Source organism: Chelonia mydas, chromosome 13, assembly GCF_015237465.2.
Source record: "Chelonia mydas isolate rCheMyd1 chromosome 13, rCheMyd1.pri.v2, whole genome shotgun sequence".
NCBI classification, from domain to species: Eukaryota; Metazoa; Chordata; order Testudines; family Cheloniidae; genus Chelonia; species Chelonia mydas.
In genome coordinates this window covers 18,491,086-18,516,532 of record NC_051253.2, presented here as the reverse complement: position 1 = coordinate 18,516,532, position 25,447 = coordinate 18,491,086, and the positions used below count along the sequence as shown (strand labels likewise).

General features: G+C 40.9%; 1 protein-coding gene across 18 annotated transcripts in view; it reads right to left on the bottom strand.

Moving 5' to 3' along the window:
* ZMYND8 (zinc finger MYND-type containing 8) overlaps positions 1 to 25,447 on the bottom strand; it is a 122,922-nt gene that overhangs the window by 52,069 nt on the left and 45,406 nt on the right. For 12 of the 18 annotated variants that reach the window (XM_027822270.3, XM_037915995.2, XM_043526690.1 and 9 more), the window contains 3 exons: positions 6,839 to 6,987; positions 1,925 to 2,143; positions 926 to 1,039 (listed from right to left, as the gene is read on the bottom strand). In XM_027822270.3, coding sequence (XP_027678071.2) covers positions 926 to 1,039; positions 1,925 to 2,143; positions 6,839 to 6,987 — 482 coding nt within the window. Of the gene's footprint in view, positions 1 to 925; positions 1,040 to 1,924; positions 2,144 to 6,838; positions 6,988 to 23,701; positions 23,761 to 25,447 lie in introns of all 18 variants that reach the window. The other 6 variants (XM_037915999.2, XM_037915991.2, XM_043526692.1 and 3 more) reach the window with 2 other exon arrangements.

The following is a 25,447-nucleotide window of genomic DNA, read 5'->3' as shown; positions in this document are numbered from 1 at the left end:
AGACCCTAAATTTATCTTGCACATGTACAGAAAAGTTGCAAACTAAACCAATACAAAGCAGATATAAACCAACGTACCACCACCCTTTTAACTAAATCAATGCAACTTTGTGGTTAGGCCATGCCTACAGTTGTAGCCACCGAGCAGCAATGCCGCTAGTGAATAGCTAGAAAGGATTCCTTCCCTTTAGCCCTGGAGAAACATTCAAGCACACGATTTTGCTGCTAAAAAAAAGCAGCAGCAAGCTTTGACTGTGTAGAAATTGATGGCTTAGGCCCTAATTTCCCATTCACCTTTGTTGAGTGGGAAGTGTTGAATTCTATTTTGTAGTTTCACTATATCTACTCTAAATATTGTTAAACTGCTAGCTTAATTCTTCCTTCGATTTATTCCTCAATTAATCCCTGGATCTCATACAGCAACTGTAAAACTTTAGGACTGCTGAACTTGCCTGGCTCTCATGAGATTTAGGTTCTGTACCCAGTTCTATCACAGGCTTCCTAGGTGATCTGGAAACAGTCACCTAAGCACTCTGAGCCTCAGTTTCTCCATCTATAAATGGGGCCTACACCTTACACATAGTGTGAGGTTTTTGATCATTCAGACTCTATGATGAATATCAAAGACTATAAATAAAATACTTAAGCAGAAGAACAACATTATCATCCAAAGTTGTGCTAATACTGATGCTGTCTACACTGATACCAGGAAATCTTTCATTTTACATGCATACCAACAGATTACCCAGCACCATAATAAATTACATTGCTGTTTACCATCAACAACTACAGATATATGTGGGCGACTAACTAGCTCAAGATCAAATATACAATAAGCTATGCCATAATCAAGATCAATAAAAGGAAACAAACTAAGCAGAATTAAATTATACATGCAAGTCTAATGTAAAAAATATTCTCCTTACCCCTGGCTGTTTCATTTTCTGTAGTGCAAACTTGAGCAAGTATGATAGCTGTTCAATGGTGAGCATTGTCATAGCTTTACTCTGCGTTTCTATGCATTCTGCTACAGTAATTTTCTACAAATTAAGATTACAAATATTTAATCAGAAAACACTTCTTGATGACTGTTTTTCATGACTATTTTACATTAAAATGTCCCTTCATTATTCAAGTGGGTGGTAAGAGCCATCCCATGAAACTACAACAGTGCTGACAGTGTAACACAACAAATATAACTTATTTCTCAGAAATTTCTTTTACACAATGTATAAGCTGAATATATCAGAAAAATTTAAAAAAGACAAGAAAATTATATCCATTTTCTACTACATTATTAATTAATTATTATTATTAAAGTGAATATGGAGTACTTCAATTCCCAAATTTGACTATGGAATTATGATATGAATACTTAAGAAAATTATCTAGGTTCTAACCCAATAAATGCTCAAAATGGTATATGAGATTTACTAATATTGAAATAATGAGACAATGTACAGTTCTGTTCCCAAGAATCACTGAAAAAGTATGAGTAAACGTTTACTTATTCCTCTCAAGAAAAAATAATATTAATACCCACTGTTTTGTAGACCCAACAGAGCAATTTTTTATGCATTGCTGTAGAGCTGATCTGCTCACTAACGGAGGGAGCACAAGTTAAATTAGCCAAACTCTGCAGAATTAGGGGTACTTGACAAAGTGATAATTCTTTGAAATGTAGCTTCTCTCCAGACGAGAAAACAAAGGAAGTTGAAGATTCAGGGTTAGAAAACAAAAGTTATCTAGATACCCAAGACAACAGAAGGGTCTTCGTACTACCCCTTCTACTACCTTTTCCAAGGTGCACTCACAATAACAGAAGTCCAAACAGAGTAAAAGGAGAACTAATTCTGATTGTGTGACAATTTCCCTCGAATCTCAAGAACAGGAGACACATACACAGGTCCTTATATCCAACTAACCTCACACTCTGGGCAAAACCAATCACCCTCTGGTTCCGCTGTCAGTTTCAGACACTTAGCATGATAAACCCGAGGACAGAGTTCACAGCAGAGGACCTGGCCTTCCCGATGACAAACCCAGCAATAGAAATCATTCCGTCCATCCTGTGGTACAACATCAACAGGGTCTGTGGTGAGTGGCTGCTTCATATAGTAAAACGGACCATGTCTTAGTTCTGACTGAAATGTAGGCAAGAAAGACAGGTTTGGTTTCAAAACAAATCTGTATTTTCAAATAAGTAATAAATAAACAACAATATTCATAATAAAAAACAAACAGCAGTTTACAGAGCTCATTTAGCATTTGTGCAGGTACATTATCTCATTAAATGCAGAATGGATATTTGTAAATAGGTTTACTCTCTACTGATATGCAAACTAATGGCTCACACTGAATTTATGACTGAAAACAAATTGGGGAGATAGAGGGAAACAAGGATACAGCATGTAGGAGACATAATCCAGTAACAAGACTTGTAGATACCCTCATATTCAATACAGAGATGTGCCCTTTAGAGGTGACAGGTCTCCCAATAAGGAGCAATGCAAGCTAAGACTTGCAGTCTCCACAACCTTCCCTACAGTAGGAATTGGCACTGTTGCGATAACTGTTTGCACAAAAATCCCCTTAACTATAAATGAAAGTAGTTCAGTGCTGGCATAGGTCACGGCAAAATCATCATCAATAGCATTTCAAAAAGCATGCCTGACAGGGCCAAACTGACCCCACGCAGACAGATCACTTTTAGCCTCTAAATATCCCACAGCACTTTTGGCAAGGGTAGAGGTTTTAACAATACTATCCTAGTCAATTTCCAGTATGGCTGATATTATGTTCACCTGACATTTCAATTAAATCTGGTAGTACTCATCTCTTTCTATCCTTAAGTGATATGCAGCACTGCTGTGCACTGCTAAACAGGTACTGTGTGCTTCCACCATAGAGATGGGTTAAGTGGCTCCCCCTGCTCACATGCTTTTATATACAGTAATATAACATTAGAGGTTATGCATATGTAATACATATACTAGTAAAGACTTCTGAAATCATGTGGGATTAGAGATACTGTAGAAGGCATTATATACACTAGGAATTGGCTGTCAGTTGTTGAAATTGTAACAAACTACAAATGTAGCTGTCAGAGTGAAAACCCCAAGTGCAAAGGGAAAGCCGTAATTTGCACTGCTAAAACATACTCAGTACTTGAGCAAGGGCACATGGGTGCAAATTAGTTTTCCTAGAGTACACTTGGGGTTTTCACCCATCCAGCTACTCTGAGTACAGATCACCAACAGCTGAAATAAGTGCAAATTCCCAATGTAATTTAAAACACCTTATGACTTCACTTGGGGAATAAGCAGCAGATAAATTTCCTGAGCAAAGATACTGTTTTCATAAAAACTTCCTTAGAAATCCACACCCGAGAAAGACATAAGAAAATGATCATAACTGTTTCTAAATAGGTTTCAGAGTAGCAGCCGTGTTAGTCTGTATTCGCAAAAAGAAAAGGAGTACTTGTGGCACCTTAGAGACTAACAAATTTATTTGAGCACAAGCTTTCGTGAGCTACAGCTCACTTCATCGGATGCATGCACTGAATGCATCCGATGAAGTGAGCTGTAGCTCACGAAAGCTTGTGCTCAAATAAATTTGTTAGTCTCTAAGGTGCCACAAGTACTGCATCCGATGAAGTGAGCTGTAGCTCACGAAAGCTTGTGCTCAAATAAATTTGTTAGTCTCTAAGGTGCCACAAGTACTCCTTTTCTTGTTTCTAAATAGAAGTTTCAGTTTTCTGGAAGTCATTGGCAACTAAGTGTTAGCATGATGGTGCTTGCATCTTTTAAACATTCATCACCTCCCTTCCTTTGAGCCAGGCTGAACAGCTGAGCTGACCAGTGAAATACATTCATGGGGCTCAAAAAAAGAGCCCGAAGGACTGAAAGTGACAGACTCATTTGCCTAAAAAAAAAGACATCCGCACACTTGGTTTCTGACCATAGCAAAATGTTCTGATATATTAAAATTCAGCATTGAACATAGTAGTAACCCTCCTCTCGAAAAACTTGTTTTCTCTGAGTTGAAGCAGTAGCTTTCCACGCTCTCCCAGCTAGTCAAGTCAGGCTCGAGTAGCTAGTCTCTTGGTTTTAAAAGGGGCTTATTGCCTATAGTCTGTACTTATATTAAGTTAACATGAGCTGACTAATAAAATAGAAAAACTAAAGAAAACTACAGTAATATTTACAAACTGATTTGGAAAAATCAATATGATGCTTTACCCAGTTGTGTGAAAAAGAGTTATTGCTAGGTAGAAAAATGAGCTGCAGCCAAGAAGGCTTATGTGATAACTGTCTAGTTAAGAGCTCTAATTTTTCAGCCTGTTTTATACATGTTCTCTGACTCCATAACTCTTTGGTTACAGATTCACAGATTTCATGGCCAGAAGGGACCACTAGGATCATCTAGTCTGACCTCTTGCATAACACAGGCCATAAAACTTTCCCAAAATAATTTCTAGCATGTATCTTTTAGAAAAACAGAATATTCCATATGTTTTATTCTAACAATTCTAACATTGGCATCAAGCAGAAAAGGACCACTTAAAATTCAACATACTCTCAGCTTTCTTTGTACATTATAAAGCAGCAAAAACGGTATAAAACAAATTTCTACACCAGTCTTCAGATTACCTTTAAGGGTTAATAGGACAGGCGGTCAATTTACATGGTAAACAGTTCACTTTCAGAGTGGCTAAGCAATAAGACCAACAGACTCACTACAAATCCCCAGTTTTGTCTTATCAAAAACAAGAAAGAAATCAAGAATGCCCACTAATTTCAGGGTGGCTTTTGGACTCCACTGCTTTAGAAAAAAAATTTCTCATTAGTTGCTTGCAGATAAATGTGAAGTGATTATTTGGCACGAGAAAGTAAAAATTAAAAAATAAAGCATCTAATATTTAAAATGGAACTTAGGGCTGTGAAATGATTAAAAAATTTCAACATGATCAATCGCAAGTTTAAAAAAAAGTCCTGACTAATTGCAATTTTAAATCGTACTGTTAAACAATAACAGAATACTATTTATTTAAATATTTTTGTGTGTCTTCTATATTTTCAAATCTGTTGATTTCCATTATAACACAGAATACAAAGTGTACAGTACTGATGATGGGTTCTGCTCGATAATGATCCAAATCAGTGTGGATCATTGCAAGTTCGTTTTCATCATCATGAGTCAGATGCTACCAACAGAAGGTTGATACTCTTTTTTGGTGGGTCATGTTCTGTAGTTTCCACATCGGAGTTGCTCTTTTAAGACTTCTGACAGCATGTTCCACACCTTGTACCTCTCAGATTTTGGAAGGCACTTGAGATTCTAAAACCTTGGGTTGAGTACCGTAGCTATCTTTAGAAATCTCATATTGGTACCTTCTTTGCGTTTGTCAAATCTGCAGTGAAAGTGTTCTTAAACAACATATGCTGGGTCATCATCCAAGATTGCCCTAATACGAAATATATGTCAGAATCCACATAAAATCACGGAGCAAGAGACAAACAATTCTCCCCCAAGTTGTTCAGTAACAAACTTAATTAACACATTTTTTTTTAACCAGCATCATCTGCATGGAAGCATGTCCCCTGGAATGGTGGTAGAAGCATGAAGGGGCATACAAATGTTTAGCATATCTGGCATGTAAATATCTTGCCACGCTGGCTACAACAGTGCCATGAGAATGCCTGTTCTCACTTTCAGGTGACATTGTAAATAAGAAGCAAGCAACATTATCTCCCACAAATGTAAACAAACTTGTTTGTCTTAGTGATTAGCTGAACAAGAAGTAGGACTGAGTGGACCTGTAGATTGAGTGGATTTCTTTTACCTTTTTTACAGTCCAAATATTTGTAATAAAAAATAGGAATATAAAGTGAGCACTGTACACTTTGTATTCTGTGTTGTAAATGAAATCAATATATTTGAAAATGTAGAAAAACATCCAAAAATATTTAAAATAAATTTAAATTGGTATTCTATTATTTTTTAACAGTGTGGTTAAAACTGTGATTAATCGTGACTAATTTTTTTAATCTAGTTAATTTGTTTTCCATTAATCACTTGAATTAACTGCCATTAATTTACAGCCTTAATGAAACTTTAATAAGGAGATAGTGCACAGAAGCCCAGTTTTCAGAGTGCGCACAAACCAGCTTCTGAATTTGTTCCAGCAGATCAGGTAAACTCTGAACAGTATCATATGATGCACCTGTAATTTCACCTGGACACAGAAAATAAAAATACCCGCAATGAGGGTGACCCTTTGATTCATCTGGTTTGATTTAGGCAATGGCCACTATCCAGTGATTCGGGGAAAAATTCCTGGGGAATTCAGGGGAAAAGCACCTGGATACTTGTTAATGCTTGTAACAGAGGTAAGGGGGGAGAGGAAATCCTTCTCAGACCTGGGTTTTGATTTTCCTGATACTATTTCCATATTAATGATGACAAATATTGTTATGAATATATTTTGTCCTTTTAAAAGATCCAGCTAAATTAATTAATATAATTTATAATATATTCCTCAATAACTTCTTTTGCTCAGAAGTCCACGTGTTGGCAATATACTAAGAAAAATAGCATTTCATTTGATTGGGTTTAAATTTCCTGGGTTTTGGCTTCACAGCATGCCCCTTGTTTCCACAGATATTAGGGAAGACAAAGGCCTATTTAGCTATCTTGTCCATTCACCACAATCAGCTAATGGAGATCTGCAGTACAATATGAAACTGAGTAAAGAGGAGAAAGCTCCAGGTTCATTCTCATCACAGCCTTTAATTATTTCATACATGTTATCGCATTAAGACAATAAGTTCCGTTACCTGCTCTTTATTGTTACTGTTCAATAGGCCAGGTTTCTTTTTCTTTTTAATAGGGCTCGTAGATGCATCTTGCGGGGAATGGCCATTGGAAGAGTGTGGAGGGCTGGGAAACTTCCTCTTTTGTGCTGTGCGTTCGGCAGAGCCAGGATCTATAACGAATACATTAACACATTTAAAGAGTCCATAATATACTTCCTGAAATGTCTGCTGAAAATGCATCCAATCGAGACCTACATAGCTCTGCAGTTTGCATTTCTTTACTGTTTCACTGAATAGAGCACTATTTCTCAATCTCTCTTCTACAAGTAGTTGATAAAACTGGTAGCTGGGACATAGCTATGCAATGCTCATACATGCTGTTAGAAAGCTCTCAGCTTACACTCAGGATTAAATTTAAAATAAACTTTTCTTGTTTTCATGAGTAATTCTGAAGCATACGGGACACAATGATGAAGCGTAGCAGTGAACAGTTCTTTACTAGAGTTATACCTTAAGTTTAAGAAGCAAAGATACAACGATATTTGTAATTCTTGATAGCAATAGGTCAAGTAACACAGTGGGAACCAGAGGCTATAAAGCTGAAGAAGGGGAATATAGGAGTCACAAATTAATACGTGGTAAATGAGTAGTCCAGATTTTCTTCCCTTTATTTCAATAAACCTTTGACATTTTTGATCTAGGAAAATTTCACTTGTCTCTTTGGTCCCAAAGATATCATATATATCTTACCAAAATAGTAATATTTGTACATTTATGGCACATGTCATTTCAAGATCTCAAAACTTTTTCAAACATGAATTTTTAACATCACAAGATCCCTGTTGAAGTATCTACTAAATAAGCCACAACTAAGCGATGAAGTAACTTGTCCAACATCATGCAAGTTTGTGGCAGAACCAAATATAGAACCCTGACTGCTCTGACCACTAGACTACACTCTTCTCTCAAACAAAGTTCCTCCTACTAACATTCTCCTTCAAACTGCTTATAACTGTATCTGTGAAAACCAAGCAAAAATGTGAAGGGACCGGGAAAAAAGATTCAGCCCCCAAAAACAACCTGACCAGCTTGCTTCAATGAACACCCATCAAGTCAGCCTTCTCTCACATTAAAAAACAAACTAACCAGCCACCAACAAATGAAGCCTCTAACCAGGATTTTAAGCATTATCTGTTCCCCACTGAAAAATTAGATAATAGGTTTGAGATCCTCAAAGGACCTATTATAAATTTTGAATTTATTATCGTTTTTATTCTTGGCCTCGATTTTTGTGTTTGATTAAGATCTTTAAGAGGAATTATTTATGGTCAAGAAAAGGTTAACCTCTATTTCAACTGTCTCTTGTGAGAAAGGACTGACAGTGAGTCAAAAGATACTGGTGGAAACACAATATATGAGTATTTTTTATTTTTTTTCTTTGTTACCAAATTGAATTGATTTCTAACGAACATGGAAAGTTTGGCTGGGTTACAAAGAATTTACTGCCATATTTTAGCAGGCACAATTAAGTGATCAGCTCTAGTAGACAATCAGCTCTTACTGAATAAGTCTAGCATTCATCTTTGGTTTGTCAAATTACTTTACAGGCTTAATTTAACACTGGCTTAAATTTTCCTTAAACTTTTTAAATGAACAAACAGAGCAGTAAAAGTCTGAAACAAAACAGGTTAAAAAAAAGTTTGGGAGACTTTTCCAATGGGTCTCTTCAGTCACTTCTCTCCTTCACACAAATGCCTGCCAAACTGAGACAGGTCTACAATTAAAAATCAGGGCTGTGAAAAACATTGTGTCTTGATTACTGCGGTTAGGTTGACCTAACCCCTGGTGTAGATGCGAGAAGGTCGAACGAAGAATTCTTCCATTGACCTAGGTACCACCTCTCAGAGAGGTAGATTAACTATATCAACAGAAAAACTTAGGAAGGGTCTACATTATGCACCACAGCTGTGGCTGTAGTGTAGATAGACATGGCCTAACACTAACCATTTCTAACATGAAGCAATTCTGCTGATTTACAAAACATCCCAAAAGATGTAGCACTCTTAACTAAACTGTATTGTGAGACCTGCTTAGATACAGAGGGATGCAAGAGAATTACATAGATTCATATTATATTGCACATCACGTCACAGAGTTCATACTGAAATGGCAGGACAAAATGAACTCTAGAGTAACATTTACTGTTCATCAGCAAGTCCATCCATCCTCTTCCTGCATCACATATGCACACAGACACACACACACACTCCCTTAACATCCACCCCCGTAGGGCCTAGTCTAGTCTAAAAAAGTTTTGCCATTCTTAAAAAATATTTTTGCCAGTATAAGCCTAATCTCCATTATGAAGATTTGCCAGTACGGCTAGCGTAAACAAGGGTATGTGTGGCAGCCGCCCTCCTCCAAGGGAAAGGTAAGATCTCCTTCCTAGTTCATCAATATCTACCTTCACATTTCTAAAGATGTAACCTGTTGAGACACAAGGCACTCTCTTTCTCTCACAACCTGAGGCAGAATGGACTAGCTCCACAGCACTATCAGCGCTTAACACCTTGTCCAGGACAGTCTTTTTGTTCTGTGCTAGTAGAGTGCCTAGCACAATGGGGTCCTGGAGCATGAATGGGGCTCCTATGCACTATGGCAATAAAATAATAGTGATAATATGCTGGGTTTCACTGAACTAGTGTAGTTGCACTACTCTGGTGCAGCATGTATACACTAGGGGATTTGCACTGATGAACTTACAGCAGTGTAAAAAAGTCTCATCGAGACATTAAGGCCTAAGTGTGACACTGGGAATTAAATCTTGGTCTGCCACAACTGTGCAGATCATTGTCAAAAGACTAACGTATGTTTGCATATTTAATTTTCTAAATGTCATTGACATAGATTGTGTGTTTTATACAGCCATGAGCAATCAGACTAGCTAGAAAAAGTAGAATGGTGTCCAACCAGCTACAAAAGTCATGTGCCCCAGACAGTTACAGACAGTTGCTCATGTAACTGAACATTCTTGGCCACAAGCCCAGTCACAAATACGTGCAGAATCTTAACACAGCTGCTGGTCTCAGGAAACCAACAGCTTGAGAAAATAAATACTGAGAGGCTGAAGCAATTAAGTTTGCTCACTGCGTAAGTTCAGGAAATGCTCCAGCAAGAATTGTACTACCGGTAGAAAGTATGTCTATGATACTGGGATGTATTTGGAGAATGCACACAAATCACAGACTTGGAGAAGAATATAAACAACTATGGAAAAGAGAAACTGTTGGCTAAGAAGGTGCTTGTGCTAGCCCAAACATATTTATGAAAACACCAACAGAATCTATCCCAATTAGCAATGAACTCTTCTCAGCCGGGGTCAATCAAACAACAGTAATTATGATAGGCTCATCAACTGAGAACGAAGAGGATGGTGGGAGTTAATTGTTGGAACTTCCAGTAAAATATTTTAAATACGTCTTCTAATGTTAGAGGCAGTATAGCAGAAAGTGATTATCTGGAATTTTCTAGACAGGGCAGTTATTTCCCAGGACAGGTACAGTGCTGTATGGCATCTCCCAGGAGGCCCACAAGCACTGTGGCAGATCTCTGGCCAGTGATTATCAATCAACAACATGATGAAATAAAGTAACCATTTAAAATAAAACCACCGCATGCAAAAACAAGAAAATCAGATGGAGGAAGGTACAACCAAGAAAAGGCACTTTCAAAGGACTATTCATCTAAGGCCCTACCTACATCAGAAAGTTGCACTGGTTTAATTAAAGATATTCTTTTAAACTAGTGCAAAAGGCTGTGTGATCACTTTTGATTTAAGAGTGGTTTATTTTGGTTTAGTTTAAATAGATTCCTAATCTATTAAAAAAAAAATTAAATAAAACTAGTTTAAACTGCCTAAGAATAGGGTTAAGCTAACTCTTAATCAGCAAAATAAGAATGACCACACAAGGGTTTGCACTGGTTTAACTAAACTGTTTTAAAAATCAATTTAATTTAAACCAGTGCAACTTTCTTGTGTAGACAACACCTGAGAATATTCTTTAGTGAATACTGAGAAATGTCTTGAAGCATAGGAGCCGACTCCATGGGTGCTCCGGGGCTGAAGCACCCACAGGGAAAAAATGGTGGGTGCTGAGCACCAACAGCAGCCCCCCCATCAGATGCCCCCCACCCCTTCCAGTGCCTCCTGGCAGGCCCCACAGATCACTGCCTCCCCCTCCCTCTCTCTCCCCCTCCCGCCCGCTGCAAACAGCTGTTTTGCAGTGTGCAGGAGACTGGGCGGGGTGGAAGGAGCGAGAACATGGGGTGCTTGGGGGAGCGGGCAGAACTGGGCAGGAAGAGGCTAGGTGGGGGTGGGTAGGGTAGAGGATGGGGCCTTGGTGGAAGGGTGGGGGTGGGCCCTGGGGCAGAACCGGGTTTCACTGAGAACCCCCCGGTACTTTGGAAAGGCGGCGCCTCTGCCCTGTGGAAACATTAATGATATCTCACAACCATCATATAAGGTACGTAAATGCTGCATTATAATTTTTATTTGACAATGAAAAAATGGAGGCACAGAGGGACTTGCCTGAAGCAACTGAGCAAGTCAGAGTCAGGAACAGACTGGGCGCCTCCAAGTAGTAAACACGCTCCCACCACATATATATCAATATAATTTAGAGCAACTGATTGCCACTGAAACAAAACTGAGGTCTATGTAGAAACTGTTTATAAGCAGAGCTGATGGTGACATCTATAGTTAAGGCTGCCTGAGACCTACCACAAAAAGTGCTTGTTTTCAGTTCCTTACAATTTTGCCAAACTTTAATAATTTATTCTGAAATTTTACATGCCATGTCAACTTCACCCTGAATGTTTTTGAATAGTTTCAACAAAACCAATTCCAAGAACAAAACTGTGAGGATACTGAGTTTGGGGAGGGAGGGAAAAGATGGGGAGAAAAATACAGGAGTCAGGGGAAGATGGGTAGAGGGGTAAGGTTGGGACAGACTGAGGGAAACAAGATATAGAAGGGGTCAGGTTTGGGGAAGGCCAAGAGACAGGGGCAGAAGGTTCTGAAACCTCTAGAGCACATTCCCCTCCAGAACCGGGAATGGAATCCATGATTCTGGAGTCTCTACAGTCCTCTGATGTAAAACCCATTGGCCAAATATGTTTCATTCCCTACTGGCCCAGATAGACACTAACAGCTGATTACTGCTACCAGTCAGTCCATTAGTTGAAGTAGCAGAGATCTGTGCTGTGGATCTAAAGGCCCCAAACCAGCTGATGATACACATGGGAATCAGTATGGTTCCACATTCTAAAAATTCTGCTTTTTCAGTTGGCTGATTTGAAAATTTAGAAGATGGCATTTTAACAAAAAATGTGAAAAGTATGGTTGCAAAGTCAAACACACAAACATTTCCAAATGCCAGAATTAAGAATGCCTGTGCATATGCATTATGATATAGTCTTTAATTACATAATCACATACTATTTTTTCCACAGGACCTATGCTTCATTCATTCAGTGCACAGGATAGATGGACCATGCTCAGCGAATGACTCAGGGGTGTTTTGGGAACGAAGCTGTAGTCTGCAGAACCCCTTCCTTATTTGTTGATGAAACTGAAAGATTTATAGTGCATGAGTCAAGGTACTGCAGATAGAGAAAGGATGGTCTCAAGTTTGAGGCAATTTAATATGCTGGAGACCAGAATTCTATCCCTGACTCTCCCACAAATTTCTTGTCATGCTGGGCAAATCACATGAACCAAACTTTTCATGTGTGGCCATCAATTTGTGTGCTTTTCATTTGCTGGATGCCTAACTTGAGATACCTGGGGTCTGATCTGCAGTTGTGCTGAGCACTCAGAATTGCAAGTAAAATCAATGCCAGCTATGCTCTGAACATACAAAGTACTATAATAATGCTGAGTACTCAGAAGCTAGGTTTTTCAAGTTGGACACCAAATATCAGTGAAAACTTTTGACAAGTTTGGCCTTAAATTTCTCTGTGCTTTAGTTTGCCCATCTGTAAAAGAGGGATGGTGTAATGATAAATTTATTAGGTTTATAATGAGTGCCCATGATCAGAAAAACCCATGAAGAAATTAGTCTGCATTCAATGTAGGGTTTAAATAGTAAGCAGTAAATGAGCCATATGGCTACACAAATGATAAGTATGAAAAGAAACACTGAATGGCTTCCCATTCAGTTAACACCATCCATCCTGTGCACTGAATGAGGAAAGGGTCTTGTGGAGAAAACAGTAAGTGAACACGTAATTAAAGACTGTGTCATCACACATATGGAGCGGGGAGAGGGTGTCAAATTATGGTTGCACAGGCAAACCTAATTCTGGGATTTCTTAACTTCTGAGTGCTTGACTTCACAATCTTAATGTTCTTTTAACATAGTTTTTTTCAGATGTGACTGAGAATAGCCACTGCCGTGCACCCTTCTAAATTCTCCTATTAAACCCACTTCTTGTTTTTCATTGGGTTATTATTAACTACTCTCTAATGCTGCCTGTGCTGACATGGGCGCCTACAAATTTCTCCTCAATCATCCACCGGGGAATGACTGAAATCAAACTGGTTATACCTAAAGGTTAAAACCATTAGTTCCACATGTAATCATGTGGCTGAAGGAGCAGTAACTTGTGCCCCCATGAGACAGAACAAAACATACTTAATCCTGAAGCAACCTAATCTTCACAGTTCATGATTACTTAGGTGCCCAATTTTACATGACAGTAATCCAGCTCGAGTGGACAAGTTATGATGGTACGGTAATATGGTTTAAACAGTGCAAGGAACTAGATTATAAAACAGAAGAACAGAATATCCTTCCAATTACATTCCACAGATCTGATCTTCTTACACTGTAAAGTTTCAGAGGAAGTTATCATGTTTTCCTCTGTGTTCTGTACATCACTAAGCATACACACACTGCCATCACTCAACAATAATCATCCTGCTCCAATTGAAGTCAATAATAGAAGTCCAGCTGACCTCAATGTGAGCAAGTGCTGATGTAAAAAACATGTAATTTCTTCTTGGTTCTCCAATGATGCTCACCCAAAAAAATAGTCAGGTGACACAAACAAGTCACATGACCAGGGAACACACCATGACCTGCTCAGCACTCAAGATGTCAGGACTTGTCTACATAGAGCAGTGGTTCTCAACCCATTTACCAGCGTGGGCCACATATGCAGCTCCCTACGTGTTATGTGGGCCGCATCCACACAATATATATACTACCTGTATGGCCCTGAGCATGTCTCATGGGCCACAGTTGTGTGCTAATTGGGCTGCAAGCGGCCTGTGGGTCGAGAACCACTGATAAAGAGGGTCTATATTACACATGGTTAAAAAACCCCAACTTTTTCCTAGTGGATGCATCATAGAGTTGCACCAGTTTAACTTAAGATGTGATCTTTAAAATGATTCACTTAAGCTAGCGCAAAAGGCTGGATGGACGTTCTTATTTTCCTTTAAACCTGGCTTCTTTGGATTTAGCTTAGGCCTTGTCTACGCTGAAAAGTTTGCCATTTCAACTATGTCGGCATAGTAAAAACAGTAAAATCTCCCTAGTATAGGCACAGTTATACTGGTATAAAAAAGTGCTTATATCAGTATAACTTATTCCGGTTCAGGGAAGCAAAATAAGCTATACGGTTTTATACAGGTATAACTGTGTCTTTGCTTTTAAAGGCACAGCTTTTTTGAAAAAAATATTGCACCCGTAAGAGACTTAGCTCTGCCTGTAAAACGTGTAAAGGTAGACCGGGCTTTATTTTTTTAGAAACATGTTTAAACTAACCTGAAATAAGCAACTCTTAAACTGAAATAAAAGTGTCCACACAGGTTTCATTGGTTTAACTAAACCATTCTAATTACATTGGTGCAAGTCTATATATGCAGACATGGCCTCAGTTCATGTCAGTGAGATGAGAAGCAAACAGATTAGGAAAAGCAAGGACAAGTTGATTTGATTATATTTCATGATTTTCTAAACTATCCCTAGAAAAAGAGCAACAGAAAAAAAGAGTTCCAAAGTCTGGAGTTGATGGAACTCCAGACTTTTATTAAACAACTATCCTTTTTAAAAATAGGGCTAGAAGGAAGAATGCATTTTTATAAATTAAATTAAAATGCTGGGAATAAAAAGGAAGAGTATTATGACCTATAATCTAACCAACTATCCTAAACTTTCTATACTTGAATGGGGAATCCCAGTCCTCTAAATTCTAGGGATCTCTGTCTTCCCTCCATTTTAAATCCGCCACTGATAACATGAAATGTAAGAACAAAAGTGACAATATCCACTGTTTATAAAACAAAAATGGTTTACCCCTAAAAGGAAGCCAGGACTAGAAATTCATGTTTGCCCAATATGAAGTTATTTTCACACTTCTAAGTAGGATATTACAAAGAATAGAAAGTAAAAAATTAAGAGTAGGAAATTTCCCTCCTCCTACTTTCTCTTCTCCCTCCTCTACAAAAGTTTGGGAGTACCTATTTAAAAAAGGAAATCAGAGGAAGAGAAGAATAAATAAATAGTAAAGCACAATAAAGATAATGGATTCCAAGAAGGCAGACTTTAGCAAACTCAGGGAGTTGGTAGGTAAAATCCCATAGGAAACAAGTCTAAGAGGAAAAACAGCTCAAGAGAGTTGGCAGTTTTTCAAAAACACATTATTAAGGGCACAAGCGCAAACTCTCCCACTGCGCAGGAAAAATAGGAAGTATGGCAAGACACCACCATGGCTTGGCCAGGAGATCTTCAATGATCTGAAGTTCAAAAAAGAATCCTACAAAAAGTCAAAACTAGGTCAAATTTCAAAGGATGAATATAAATAAACAATCCAAGCATGTAGGGACAAAATTAGAAAGGCCAAGGCACAAACAAGATTAAACTAGATAGAGACATAAAGGGCAACAGAAAATGTGAAAACGAGAGAAGTGCTAAAAGACTTTTTTGTTTCAGTTTTCACCAAAAAGTTTAGTAGCAATTGGACATCTAGCAATGAATGCCACTGAAAATGAGGTAGGATCAGAGGCTAAAATAGGGAAAGAAGAAGTTAGAAATTAGACAAATTAGATGTCTTCAAGTCACCAGGGCCTGATGAAATACATCTTAGAATACTCAAGGAGTTGACTGAGGAGATATCTGAGCCATTAGTTTCAGAGTAGCAGCCGTGTTAGTCTGTATCCGCAAAAAGAAAAGGAAAGGAGTACTTGTGGCACCTTAGAGACTAACATATTTATCTGAGCATAAGCTTTTGTGAGCTACAGCTCACTTCATCGGATGCATGCAGTAGAAAATAAGTGGGGCGATTTTATATACACAGAGAACATGAAACAATGGGAGTTACCATACACACTGTAATGAGAATGATCAGGTAAGGTGAGCGATTACCAGCAGGAGAGGGGGGGGAAAACAAACAAAAAAAACCCCTTTTGGGTTAGTGTTTTTGTTGTGTGGTGTGTATGTGGTTGCTGGTGAGTAGCTTTTACGTAGAGACTGTCCGGTTTGTCCAATGTACAGGACAGAGGGGCATTGTTGGCACATGATGGTATATATCACATTGGTAGATGTGCAGGTGAATGAGCCTCTGACAGTGTGGCTGATGTGATTAGGCTCTATGATGGTATCCCCTGAATAGATATGTGGACAAATATAGTGCTAATTTTTAAGAAGGGAAATAAAGACAACCTGGGGAATTACAGACCAGTCAGCTTAACTTCAGTACCCAGAAAGATAATAAGCAAATAATCAATCAGTTTGCAGACACCTAGAAGATAAAAAGGTGCTAAGTAACAGTCAGCAACCAACCTAATAGCTTTCATTGACAGGGTAACAAGCCTTTTTTTTTGGGGGGGGGGGGAGGGGGCAGTAGATGTGGTATATCTTGACTTTAGTAAGGCTTTTGATACCGTCTTACATGACCTTCTCATAAACAAACTAGGGAAATGCAATCTAGATAGAGCTACTATAAGATGGGTGCATAACTGGTTGGAAAACCATTCCCAGAGAGTAGTTATCAGTGGTTCACAGTCAAGCTGGAAAGGCATATCAAGTGCGATCCTACAGGGATCAGTTCTGGGTCCAGTTCTGTTCAATATCTTCATTAATGATTTAGATAATGGCATAGACAGTACACGTATAAAGTCTGTGGACAATACCAAGCTGAGAGGGGTTGCAAGTGCTTTGGTGGATCAGATTAAAATTCAAAATGATCTGGACAAACTGGAGAAATGGTCTGAAGTAAACAGAATGAAATTCAATAAGGACAAATGCAAAGTATTCCACTTAGGAAAGAACAATCAGTCGCACTCATACAAAAGGGGAAATGACTCCCTAGGAAGAAGTACTGTGGAAAGGGATCTGGGGCCATAGTGGATCACAAGCTAAATATGAGTCAACAGTGTAACACTGTTGCAAAAAACCCCAAACATCATTCTGGGATGTATTAGCAGGAGTATTGTTAGCAAGACACGAGAAGCAATTCTTCCGATCTACTCTGTGCTCCTCAACTGGAGTACTGTGTTGTCGCCACATTTCAGGAAAGATGTGGACAAACGGGAAAGTCCAGAGAAAAGCAACAAAAATAATTAAAGGTCTAAAAAACACGACCTATGAGGGAAGATTGAAAAAAATTGAGTTTGTTTAGTCTGGAGAAGAGAAGACTGAGGAGGGACATGATAACATTTTTCAAGTATATAAAATGTTGTTACAAGGACGAGAGAGAAAAATCGTTCTCTTTAACCTCTGAGGATAGGACAAGAAGCAATGGGCTTAAACTGCAGCAAGGGCGGTTTAGCTTGGACATTAGGAAAAACTTCCTGTAAGGCTAGTTAAGCACTGGAATAAATTGCCTATGGAGGCTGTGGAATCTCCGTCATTGGGGATTTTTAAGAGCAGGTTAGACAAACACCTGTCAGGGATGGTCTAGAACAGTGGTTCCCAAACTTGTTCCGCCGCTTGTGCAGGGAAAGCCCCTGGAGGGCCGGGCCAGTTTGTTTACCTGCTGCATCCGCAGGTTCGGCCGATCGCTGCTCCCATTGGTCGCGGTTCGCTGCTCCAGGCCAATGGGAGCTGCTGGAAGCGGCGCAGGCCGAGGGATGCACTGGCCGCCGCTTCCAGCAGCTCCCATTGGCCTGGTGCAGCAAACTGTGGCCAATGGGAGCAGCAATCGGCCGAACCTGCGGACGCGGCAGGTAAACAAACCGGCCTGGCCCGCCAGGGGCTTTCCCTGCACAAGTGGTGGAACAAGTTTGGGAACCACTGGTCTTGAAAATACTTAGTCCTGCCTTGAGTGCAGAGGACTAAACAAGGAGACCTCTCGAGGTCCCTTTCAGTCTCACAATTCTATTATAAGATAAGAACTGTAGAAGAGAAAGATGCTGTTGTGACTCCAGTGCCAATATCATCAAAGTTTGATTTGGCAGAACAGACTTGAAGAAACATGTAACAGATTTGGATATCAAAAATAGGGGACCTCCCAATTATACCACCTGCAATATCCGAGCAGAATATACATCACAGCTTTTTGATGTATATTTCCCTTTTGTTATCTCCCAGTGCTGGTGCTGCTACTGCACAGCCACATTAAAGCGCTTTAATGTTGGTAGTGAAGACATACCCTTAGTGACAAGGCCTCTCCATGGGGGACAGCAACCCCAGGCTGTAGATATTCTTGCTACTGCATTCTCATATGTTTTAGGTCTCATCTCATACGTTTTAACACAGAGGTGAGAATTTAATCATCTCTTTGTAATTAAGTACTTGGTATCACTGCATGATCAGTACATACACAGTGTACTGCTAAGCAACAGTCACAAAATGTATCTTCTATTCCGGAAATCCTGTTTCACTAGTCACTTCACTTTCACATTCAAAATACTTTCAGAAGTTTACTGCTATCTCCCAAATGTGACAACATCCCCCTAAGACAAAAGCCTTCAACATAAATCTGCAGCCAAGAACAAGCTGAACAGGCTAGAATACTTACAATAAAATGGGAATGTCTTACTGTTCTACATGAAGAAAGCTGCCCTTTTTTTACATTTATGTACCTAATATATACAATTTTATAATGATCAAGAGGATAATTCAGTTACCTCACGGACATCATACGGGTCTTAGAGAAAGGATGGTAAAATGGTGAGGGGCTAGTGGCTAGCCCAATACTTGGGAGACTTGCTTGGGCAAGTTACTTAGGGTCTGATTTTGAGGGTATTTAGGGATGGCTATGCTTGACCCTCAACGGGATTTTGCCTCCCAAGTGCCTAAATCCCTTTAAAAATTATATTTAGGCTCCTATATCAGTTAGGCACTGCAATGCTGAACAAAACTACATCTGAAACCTGTCAATATTTTTAAAGATGTTAGTCTGTATTCGCAAAAAGAAAAGGAGTACTTGTGGCACCTTAGAGACTATCCAATTTATTTGAGCATAAGCTTTCGTGAGCTACAGCTCACTTCATCGGATGCATACTGTCATGAAGCGACATCCGATGTCATGATGCATACTGTCATGAAGTATGCATCCGATGAAGTGAGCTGTAGCTAACGAAAGCTTATGCTCAAATAAACTGGTTAGTCTCTAAGGTGCCACAAGTACTCCTTTTCTTTTTTTAAAAATATTGGCACAGTCTCCGTGTCTCAGTTCCCCACTGGTGAAATGGGAACAATAGCACTGCCCTACTCAAGGGTATTGTGAGAATAAATACATTAAAGATTGTGAGGTGCTCAGATATTACAGTGATGGGGATCACAAGGAGAATCTCAGTTAGCGGTATGCCTCCATTTTATGTACTGAATGAATTTAAGAGTGGACAGTTCTCCCAGACTTAAAGGTGACCAGCAAATAGGTCAAAATTTGGTTTATGTAATTGTTTGTGTGTGAGAGAGTGAGAAAGGTTGTCGAAGGATCAGTTCTCTCCCCCAACTGCTTTTTAAACCAGGAAATTCAGGTTTGGTCACCTGGAAAAATCTCTAGTTGTCAGTGAACCAGTGAAATTAAATCACCAACAAGAGAACGAAAGTAGAGCAACTGAGAGGGAAAGATAGTTAGAACAGGAAGTGGGAAGGAAAACGACTAGTTTGCCAAGTTTTAGACATTTTTTCTAGAAACTTATAATTATACTGCAGATAGTGGTTGTAATGTTATGAAAACGTTTTGTCACTTTCTCTCATCCCTCCCAAAAACCACCTGGGAAACCAGATGAGCTCTCTCAATAGAAATTTCTTCCCTAATACTAGCCTATATGGATTTTCACATACATACAGAGAAACTATGGGCGAGTAGTAGTTACTGTTACTTCAGAAAAATAATCTAAATTAGTTATCTGACTAAATAAATCAATTCTTTGTTCATTTCCATTCTTCTCTAAATTCCATCTAATTTTGGGTGTGCTCTCATCAGTGAAAGATGCTATCTTAAGAATCCTGGACATGGAAGTCCTCTGTTCACAAAACACACACACTATAAGCAGCATTAACTCAAGCTCCCCCATGCTTTATCCTAACACTGAGAGAACCCTCTTACAGATAAAGAGGTAGTTCAGGTTGTATGCGCATTTAATCCTCCTCTAAATGTTGAATTGGTAGGGATCAGAAAATTTCATTTTGCCTTTGTAAAATACAAAGCATGTCGTGAGAGTCTAGTTCCTTGGACTTCTCACAAACACTTGCATGTTTGTGAATACGTAAAGTGCCATGTTTCGGAGTAGCAGCCGTGTTAGTCTGTATTCGCAAAAAGAAAAGGAGTACTTGTGGCACCTTAGAGACTAACAAATTTATTTGAGCATAAGCTTTTGTGAGCTGCAGTTTGTTAGTCTCTAAGGTGCCACAAGTACTCCTTTTCTTTTTGCATAAAGTGCCATATAATCCATAATGCAAAATCTCGTGTAGTCATATGCTTTTGTCAAAAAGACAAAGGAGGATACTAGTTAGTTATAAGGGTCTCTTCAATTTAGGCCAGGGGTGTCACAGGTCTGGCCTGATGCTGGGCAATGGTTCTGATCCTTGAGGAGCCATTCAGCTATTGTAATGAAGCCTCATGCTTAACTAGCACAGTCCTTCCTATAAGGAACAGATGGCTCAGCAGTGTAGGGATCTAGATGATGCTAGAGCTTGTGGATTCAAATCCTCATGTGACTGGGTTCAAAAGGTAATTTCCCTGACAGATTACAACAACTTTAATCAAAGTGCCTTGTATTTTGCAGTGGAAGAATAAGGGTCAAGATCTCTCAGCATCCAGGACCTTACTGCTCATTTAAAAACATTTATCTTGATGACATTACATTTCCCCTACACTAAATTACTGACAGAGTTTAACTCCTTTACTACTTAAGACTACTAGCAGAGGCTGAGGTCACTGAATAAACAGGACCAAATGTTATAATGAACTGCTCAAAGACACCTAAATATTTGTTATTCCTGAGGGCACTCTGTGCCAAAAAATTAAAAATTCTGCACACAATATTTTAAAATTCTGCAAATGTGGTCAAATAAATGTGGAGGCTCCAGCATGGCACTGGGGAGCACAGGCCACTGGCTGCACAGAGATGGGAGATCACTATGCAGCTCCCACCCTGGGATATGGACTCAGCAGAGAGGCTGCACCCAACTGTGACACAGCACAAGGTCCAGGCCTGCCCCAGAAACACCCCAGGGCTCCACCCCTCAGTACCAGGTACACCAGGTGTTGGCAGGCAGGCTCAGCAAGGCAGGATTCAAATGTGGAGAGGCTTAGTGCGGGGGGATCCAAGTGTGGGTTGAGAGGCTTCTGTGTGGGGCAATCTGCGTGCCGGCAACTCAGTGGAGGATCTGGGTGCAGGGGGGGATCTGGATGCACAGTGGTTGTTGGGGGGTTCTGGGTGCAACAGTAATGGAACTCTGCAGGGGGGTTCAGGTGAAATTGGTTGGGGCTCAGCGGGGGTGGGGTACGGGGGGTATAAGGCTCAGCAGGGGAGGTCTGGTTGTGGGGGGGGCTCAGTGGGGGGGTCCAGATGCTGGGGGAGCGGGGCTTAGTGGGGTGGAGACCCAGATGCAGCTGGCTGGGGCTCAGTGGGGTGGGGATCCAGGTGGCTTGCTGGGGTGGTGCAGGAGGAGTGGGGCTCATCAGGGGATGTGGGATTCTGAGTGCAAGGGGGTGTGAAGCTTCGTGGGAGGGTCTGAGTATGAGGGGGGTCTGGATGCATGGGAGCTGGGCAGAGGGGGGAGCAGCTCCCTGTACAGGGATCCCTCCCCCTGCAGCTGAGGAGTGATGGGTGCAAGAAGCGAGTGGGGGGAGTCTGCAGAGCAGCTGGGGGGGAAAAGCTGGGGGTGGGTCTGATCCAGCCCCAGATGCCGTGCAGGGGAAGAGGAAGTCCCGTCCTCCCCAGCCCAGCCGGGACTAGCATCTGAGTCTGGCGCAGGGTAGGAGCCACTAGCCGGGTCTTCCCCAATCCCACCCTCTGCCCCACAGTGATTTACCTCTCTGCCGGCTGCCCTGGGCACCTGAAACATACTGCTGAGGAGGGTCACATGACCACTCTTGTGGCTTCCTTTTGCTTCCCTGTCAGAAAATCATTTTCTGTGGGGAAGCAAAGAAATCTGCGGGTGACATAAATTCTGCCCATGCGCAGTAGTGCAGAATTCCCCCAGGAGTAATTTGTGGAGTGTTTTCTCATCTCAATTAGCTTGTCTGTCTACATCGTTTCAGTGCCCATCACTATAATATCTGGAAGCTGGATCTTAGATTGCTTCTATCCTTTGCTAAGTAGCCTGAAAAAGTCACTACAGACCCTTCAAAACACAAGGAAATCTTGTCCAGTTAGACAACACTCTTTAAATTAGCTAATACTGCCAAGAACTACTGATTTGTTATCAGTAGTTTCCATTTCACATCAAAACTCTTTGTTATGAAGAGAGAGTGTATTCTAGACAAAGTTGACATTACATTTTTAAATTCATGTACTACAAATATCCATTAAGTTCTCACTGAAAGATTTGGTTTGGTTTGGTTTCCTGATAAAGTTTTCTGATATTTATATTTAGCAATAATAGATAGGTAATTATACCCTCCTAACTAGACCTTCCACCGCAAACATCAGTTACTTTAGTCTTCTACATAAAAGTAGCAATACTGTTCAAAGGTATTTTTGTTTAAATATAACAATAACAACACATTTTCTGCACTAATTAATATTTGGGGCCAATTACCATATTGTTGTATCTTTGCATGCAATACAAATACTGCACTCAATTTACCCCAAAGGTACCGCCGCTCTGCTGGTTAAGTCTAAGAAAGAAGTCTTACATTTAGTTCTAAAAGTGGGGAGGCCTGTGGTTATTCTCATCTCTTTTGGAAGGAAGTTCTTTTAGCCAAGGGCGGCCAAGACCCCCTGCCCCTCCTCTTCTGCCTGAGGCCCCACCCCAACCAAGCCGGAAGCTGAAGCAGTCCGGGAGCCGCAGATTCTCCACCTGCCTGTGGTGGGGGGGCCAAGAGCAGTCCCTGGCCTGTGGCCCCACCCAGGGCAGGAGGGTCTGCGACTCCCCACAGCTCCCCGCGCGGCTCTTACCATGGCTGGGCTGCGGTTCCCCAGCCAGAACTGGGTCCATGTAACAGCTGCGCGCAAGTAGCTTTGGGGTGCCGTGAACCCTCCTGCCCTGGATGGTGATGGGGAGCCCCTGCGGGGTGGGGACACAGGCCGGGGACTGCTCTTGACCCCCAACCCCGGGCAGGTGGAGGGTCCACGGTGACCCACAACTGTCTGGGCTCCCCTGACCTGGCTCCAGCAGCCGACCTGGCCAGGGGTGGGTGGCCGGGGCCTTTGGGGAGAAGGGGAGGTGGAGGGGCCCTGGCTCCATTATTCCCCACCTCTTAACTTCTTCACACTTGGCTGTTCCCCATCTCCTCCTCCAGCTCACCTCTCCACACTAGTCAGGACAAAACAGTAATACTTTAGAGCCAAAACTTGACCAGGTTAGCACATTCAAAAGTACAATTGGTTTGTCTTTTAGATTATGTCTACACTAGCACTTACGTCAGCAAAACTTTTGTTGCTCAGAGGTGTGAAACCGCCCCACTGACTGACATAACTGTCTCCCGTTGGCATAACATAGCTATATGAGCGCTCTTAAAGTCGCACAGCTGTGACACTGTAAGCTTGTAAGTGTACGCATGGCCAAAGAAGATTTTACTGAGATAGAGCTAGGTAACTTGTCTAGTCTGGGATTTAAAGGTGTGATGTCATATAGGGTCACAGGATTTGTCTACACAGGAAAGTAAATTCGAATTTAGGTAGGCAGTGAATTTAAAGCAGAACAAACTATCCCTGATTAATTCCCCATGTGGGCATTCTTATTCCGGAATAGTTTTACTGGTCTTAACCAGGAATAGCTATTCCAGATTAACTCCTCATGTAGACAAACCCTTAAACCAGTGTAAAAGGCTGTGAGGACACTCTTATTTTGGTTTAAACCAGTTTTATTTCAGTTTAGCGTGAACTGATTTAGGGTGTGTCTTCACTACCTGCCGTAGCAGCGCTTTAACGTGGCTGTGTAGTCACAGCACCAGTGCTGGAAGAGAGCTCTCCCAGTGCTGTAAAAAACCCACCCCCATGAGGGGAGTAGCTCCCAGGCTGGCACACTGTCTACATTGCCACTTTACAGCGCTGAAACTTGCAGCCCCCAAAGGGGTGTTTTTTCACACCCATGAGCCAGAAAGTTGCAGCGCTATGAAGTGGCAGTTTAGACAAGGCCTTAGATTATGCTAAATCAAAATAAACCATTCTTAGGCAGGTCTAAACTACCAGTGCCTTACCAATCAGGGGCATGTGCAGGAATTTAAATTGGACACCTTTTGATGGGGGCACAGAAGTTCCCTGCCCCTCTCTCCACAGGGCCCCGGCAGGAGCTTGATCTTCCTTCCCTCCACCCAGCCCCAGCCCCAGCCCCGGCAGGAGCTCGTCGCTCGATCTTCCCTGCCTCCATGACCCTAGGGCCAGAGAAGTTCTGTGCCCCCAACGACTGCCCCCAATTGCACACATCCCTGTTTCAAATACAAGTATACCTGTATACTATACCAGCAAACCTCTCCTAGTATGGATGCACCTTATACCAGAAAAACTGTTGATAGAGTAGATCCTGTCTACACTACAGAGTTTTGTCAATGCAAGTTACACTAACCTACAGCCACCGCTGTAATTAAACCACTGTACTGATGCAGCTGGCTGTAAGATTGCTCATGCAGACGCTCCATGCCGATAGGAGAGAGCTCTACCATCGACATAATTAAACTATCTCCAAAGAGTGGTGGTAGCTATGTCGTACGGAGAGCGTCTCCTGCCAACATAGCACTGTTCACACTGGTGCTTCTGTGGGTGTAACTTATGCCGCTCAGAGGGTTGTTTTTTTTCACACCCCTAAGCAACGTAAGTTATACCCACAAAAGTACTAGGGTAGTCATGGCCTAACTGTGACACCAAGGGAAATTGACCGGCATAGCTACAATAGAATAACAGCTGGTCAATCTCCCAAATTAGACAGGCACTAAAACATAAAGCCAAATTCTCTGTAAGATTAACATCAGAACAGTAGAAAATAATAAGTAGAGAAAACAAGC